This window comes from Myotis davidii, unplaced genomic scaffold (genome assembly GCF_000327345.1).
Source record: "Myotis davidii unplaced genomic scaffold, ASM32734v1 scaffold247, whole genome shotgun sequence".
In the NCBI taxonomy this organism is placed as follows: Eukaryota; Metazoa; Chordata; class Mammalia; order Chiroptera; family Vespertilionidae; genus Myotis; species Myotis davidii.
The window spans coordinates 2,807,776-2,813,434 of NW_006299593.1; the positions used below are offsets into that span (position 1 = coordinate 2,807,776).

General features: G+C 35.3%; 1 protein-coding gene across 3 annotated transcripts in view; it reads right to left on the reverse strand.

Moving 5' to 3' along the window:
- Nucleotides 1-849: 849 nt before the first annotated feature.
- SNRNP27 (small nuclear ribonucleoprotein, U4/U6.U5 27kDa subunit) overlaps nt 850-5,659 on the reverse strand; it is an 8,093-nt gene continuing 3,283 nt past the window's right edge. Inside the window, exons 1-4 of one of the 3 annotated variants that reach the window (XM_015571498.1) lie at nt 3,919-4,022; nt 2,701-2,765; nt 1,296-1,466; nt 850-1,209 (exon numbers count right to left, since the gene is read on the reverse strand). In XM_015571498.1, the coding sequence (XP_015426984.1) occupies nt 1,123-1,209; nt 1,296-1,466; nt 2,701-2,765; nt 3,919-3,979 (384 nt within the window). In that variant the 5' untranslated portion in view covers nt 3,980-4,022 and the 3' untranslated portion in view covers nt 850-1,122. Of the gene's footprint in view, nt 1,467-2,700; nt 2,766-3,918; nt 4,023-5,037; nt 5,118-5,659 lie in introns of those variants that run through there. The other 2 variants (XM_015571497.1, XM_006775316.2) reach the window with 2 other exon arrangements.

A 5,659-nucleotide genomic window follows, 5' to 3' on the forward strand; every position in this document is an offset into this window, starting at 1 on the left:
TCTTGTACTCAAAAACAAACAACCCAAATTTAAAATCTAACTACGGAGCTCAAATACCAATGAGATGTGAAACAGAATGGGTAATGTTTATTATCTTCAATATAAAAAGTTTCCTTCAAGTAAGAAAAAGAAAACTTGCCAAAACACAAATGGAACCAAGATTTAGAATTAGCATTTTACAAAGGAATATATATGGCTAACATGTTTTTAAAATGTTCCTCCTTCCCTAGAAATTAAATAAATTAAAAGCGAATACCAATACTTTACTCATCAGATTGGAAACTTTAAATAAATTATTACACCCAATATTAGTAATTGTGTATGAAATGAGAATGCCTATACCTTACTGTCAGAGTCCATTACCTTTCTAGCAATATATATGTACCAAAACCCTTAAAACATGCACGCGCACACACACCCCTTTATCTCACATCTAAGAACCAAACCTAAGGAAATAATGCAACAAGTACAAAAAGATATATGTAACAGGGATACTACTTAAAGCAAATCATGGCAGGGAAGCTAATGTTCACCAAGTAAATGATTAGTTAATAAAAAATTTTGGTACAACCAACTACCTCCTAAAAGCTAAGTTTCCAAAGAATATGTAAGAATATTAAAAAGATATTCACAGCACATGGGAGAAAAAGGATTAGCAAAAGAGAACTGCATTCTGATCCCATGGTAGGGAGTAGGAAATATATACCCATAGAATCCTGAAAAGATATATACCAAAATATTAACATTGAGTGGTCCTGGGGGAAGGTTATAGGTGATTTTGGCTTTTCTTTTACTGATTGGTTTATCCCACGTTGTTCTGTGGGTTTTTTTGTGTGGTTTTTTTAAAATAATAAGCATTTATTGCTTTTAAAAATGGGGGAAAGTAATAAGTGGTACTGAGGAAAAAACCCTCAGAAGATACAAAAATCCAGTTATACTTTTTCATTCTTTTAATTTTTTAACTACTAGGAATCCTATCTAAATCTATACATGAAAAAAGAAAATGTACTGGGAGATATTTTATACAGTAATAAAAATTTTATCAAATACAGAGAGGTAGAAATAATTGCTTTATTTGAGACACTTACATCCAAATTACTTTTTTATGTGTTTTAAAAAGTCCTAACGAGCATCCAAGAAGAAAACATATACAGCTTCCACAGGAATAAGACAAAAAATGGGGTTGATGATTGCCCCAAATGATACTTCCTAAAAGAAAAAAATGTAATATTTAACATTTCTTCTTTTGAGGCAAAGTAAGTGAACTGCACACATCAAAGATAAAATTTTCTTACTTTACAAGGAGGAAGGGCTGTGATCCTGTCCTGTTTTGATGCATATGAAATACAAAATACAAAATCCACTCTGATCATGATGAGGGGGGAAAAATCATTCTTCAACATTTCAATTCTCACGCAATGAAATCCAAAGGTCTGTTGAATCCACCTTTGCGATTCATGTACTGCCTGTGACAAGAAGAAAAAGTCAATGTTCATTAAAAAAAAAAAATTCTGGACTCCTCTTGTGAAAAAATATCCATGGTCCTGGTCAGGCTGCTTAGTTGTTTAGAGCATCGTCCCAATATACCAAGGTTGCAAGTTCTATCCCCCATCAGGGCACATATAAGAATCAATCAGCAAGGAATAAGTGCAACAACAAATTGATGTTTCTTTCTCTTTTTTCCCCTTCCTCTCTCTATAAAAAATGAGATGCTTCTGAAATTATACCTATAAATAACCTTTAAGATGGCAAAGTATAAGGTAAGAAGTACTCAAGATTATTTAATGTACAGTAAGAAGAGATTACTTCACTTTCAAAATAAGCAACGGCATTATAGATTTCTGTAAAATCCAAATAGAAGTATGGAAATATACTTTCAAAATTATTTGAGAAGATTCCACAGACTTAGAAAAAAATCAATTTATTTATTTTAAGTAACACCAAACACCTAGTTAAAGGATACAGAGCAGAGTTCAAAACACCTGCCAAGTAAATCTGATTGCATACTGGACTGGTTTTCTCCGTAACACTCTATTTAAAGGGAACTTTACGAAGGAATGTCAGTGATGATTCTGGTTCCTTAACACGTTAAACGCCCAGTCACTGGTGACTGACACTATACTTTCCGTCCGGAAGACAAAACAGGCTGGGCGCTTAACGTGTTAACTCACCAGCATTCTCAAATCACATTATTCATATTCTAAATTAATTGGAATATTAGTCTTTTATCAGTGATAATGGTAGAGAGTAAGGCAATGTTTGAAGACGTGTTCTTGACTTTTCCATTCATTAGGAATTCAGTAAGATTTCAAGTATGAATTGTCCCATGCTATTAATAAAATGTGTGTACTAATATATTTACAGTTGAAATCCTTACATCATCAATCCAAGTGAGTAATTCAGGAGTGATCTATTTTTTAAATCTATAATTATAATGAAATTAAAGTAAAAAGACTTTTAAAAATGTTCTGAAGAACTATCTATACAGTTGTAAAAGATTTAAGCCAACTACCATTCTCTATAATTAGTTCACATGTAAATCAGAAATTAACACATCAGAATATAAGCAAGGAAGACTGAAACAAGGGACTGTACAGAAGATTGCTACATTTCCTACAAATAATTATCCGATAATAAATTCTTTCTCAAGCACATGATTTATATTACTGGTTCAAATATAATAATGGGGATAATGCATACCTGTACTTCCTCTTCTGAGACACATTTATGGCATAGGCATTTACAGAACCATCCAACTTTTTTCCCTAGAGAAAAGCAATATATAAATTATAAAAACAGGAAGGATACATTAAATACCTTGATCAAAAGAACTGCATCCTATAGACAGACTTACATGGCAAGATCCATCTAAGAATGAGGTAGGCCAATGAGAAAAAGAATTTTCAGATCCTGATGATATCTCATGAGCTCCCAAGTATTACACTTCTGTTCACCTTTTTATAGTCACACATAAGCAAATAATACAATATTCAAATCAAGAGACATGCCTGGTTTATGTATTATGTGCAAGGCATGAAGGGAAATAGTGTAGCAGATCCTAACCTCTTTTGGTCAAAGAATTCTTTGAAACCATATATAAGTTAACAGTATTTTCTCTAGAAAAATTCACATTTTCAAATTATGGCTGGATCGGTCACCATTCATCTAAATCCCATTTCTTACACGGCCTTGCAATTTGGGTTTTTAAATCAAAAATCAGAATACAGAGTAACATATGCTAATGTTGAGTGTCACTTATATCTTGGCCTTTTCTCATGTGGCTTCTACCCTCTTTTTCATTAATTCCTTTATGGGTCTTTTGAATCAGCCAAGTTAACTCATCACTTGCTTTTCCTCATGCCTGAATTACCATCCCAACTCCCACTGGTTATCTTCAACTATGTGGTGCTTATACATCATTCAAGGCTCAATTCAAATGATCCAGAGGCATCAATACCCACCATGTTCCAACCTGATGTATACACTTGATGTCATTTCCCCTATGAGACTGCAAGCTTCTTGAGGGAGGGATATGCCTTTGCATACTCACATCCTAGGCCACTGCACTTGCAGGTGCTCAGAAAATGATTGTTAAATGTATGAACATCATCGGTTAGCGCTCACTTGCATTCTCTCCCTCTCTCTCCCTCTCTCCCTCCCTCCCTCTCTCTCTCTCACACACACACACACAGAGCCCTCACACACATGACTCTCAATCCCCCCTTTTCCTCATTATTACTCATGGGAGTGTGCCCTACCAGTCTGTGTTAGGGAAAAAAAAAGGATTCTTACTCACTGGCCTAAAGGCATATACAAATGAGGCACATATTTAAAGTGGAGCTAAAATAAATATATTTGATCTTACTTTTCCTGTTTTCACTACATTTTGGGGGAAGGGAAGAATAATGGGTATATTACTTGAGGTGCAGGATTTTGACCTCCCAAGAACAAGTATCTTGAGATGGAGCATGTTCACCATAAGCTTCCCGAAGTATACGATAACTTTCAGCAGCACTTTTCTTCAAAATAAAGTAATGAATTAAAACTTTCCACAGATGCTTTTTTGGCACAAAATTCAACATTTTTAAGCGTAAAAATATCTATGATGTTAACACCTTCAGAAAATTTGACATATGAAGTTTTGAAGCTTGTTGTCAACACAACAAAATAGCATACATATCAAATCGCATATATATCAACATATGTGTAACTCTACCTATTGAAAAAAATCCACATTATTAACCGGTACATCTAGCAAATGCCTCCCAAATGTGCTCCAAGGCTGCCCTAGGTGATCTGTCTAAAACACATACAAATCCTATCACTCATTTTCTTAAAAATCTTTGCTTTCTCTCACCACCTAAAGAATCATCTCTTCGGAGGGTGGAAGAGAGGGGGGAAGGGAGGGAAAATTGGAGATATCTGCAATACTATCAATAATAAAATATATATTTTATTTGTATGTTCTCTGACCACCAGAGAACATACAAAACAATCAGCTAAAGACTTAAGTCTAGCCCAGCTGCTGTGACTTAGTGATTGAGCGTCAACTATGAACTATATATATATATAAAGAATTAACTCTCAATTCCTTAGCATGGCAAAGGGCAGCAAAAGTCCACTATGATTTGTTTCCTACCTCTGTTTCCAGCCTCATTGTAGTCAGTGGCCCATCAGCATCTTTTTAACAGCCACTGAATTTGAAATTCCCACAATACACTGCTACTTCATGTCTACAGGGCATTTTCATGAACTCCTCCTTCTACTTAAAATGATCATCCTCTTCTTTGTACTGGCCCTTCAAGATCTAACTCGACCTTATCCCAGGCAAACACTGCCTGGATTCAATGGCGCCTCACTGCTTCCTTCTCTGTACCCTCAAACCGCTTCACAAAGACAGTTATTGTCTTTTAACTGAATAAACTTGTATCAATGGAAGCAATTACATAGTCAACAGTAAAAAAATATGAAAAAATGGGACAGTCATAATGGATTAATTCAATTCAAACTGCATAACTGGCTTCAAGTTTTACTTACTTTTGTTGAGTCAAAGGAGGCAAATCCCATTATCTTCATCATTTCTATTTCTTCTTCTGTTTTTCCCTCTAAATCTTCCTCTGCGAAAATAAGTGAAAAAATTTTAAACTCTATCATTTTATATATATATATTAAAGCAAAGGTGGCACTAGATTAACAGTCACTCCACTGACCAGCAGAGAACATACAAAACAATCAGCTAAAGACTTAAGTCTAGCCCAGCTGCTGTGACTTAATGATTGAGCGTCAACTATGAACTAGGAGGTCATGGTTTGATTCCTGGTCAGGGCACATATCCCGGTTTGGCGCTCAATCCCCAGTGGGGATGTGCAGGACACAACTGATCAATGCTTTTTCATCATTGATGTTTCTATCTTTCTCTCCCTCTCCCATGTTCTCTGAAATAAACTGTTTTTTATACACACACACACACACACACACGACTTAAGCTAATGAAAAAAATTCCTCTTCCATTTGTAATGTAACTTTAAAAAGAATTCTTTATTGTTTAAAGCTGTGGTCGGCAAACCACGGCTCGCAGGCCACATGCGGCTCTTTGGCCCCTTGAGTGTGACTCTTCCACAAAATACCACGTGTGGGTGCGCATGTACAGTGCAATTGT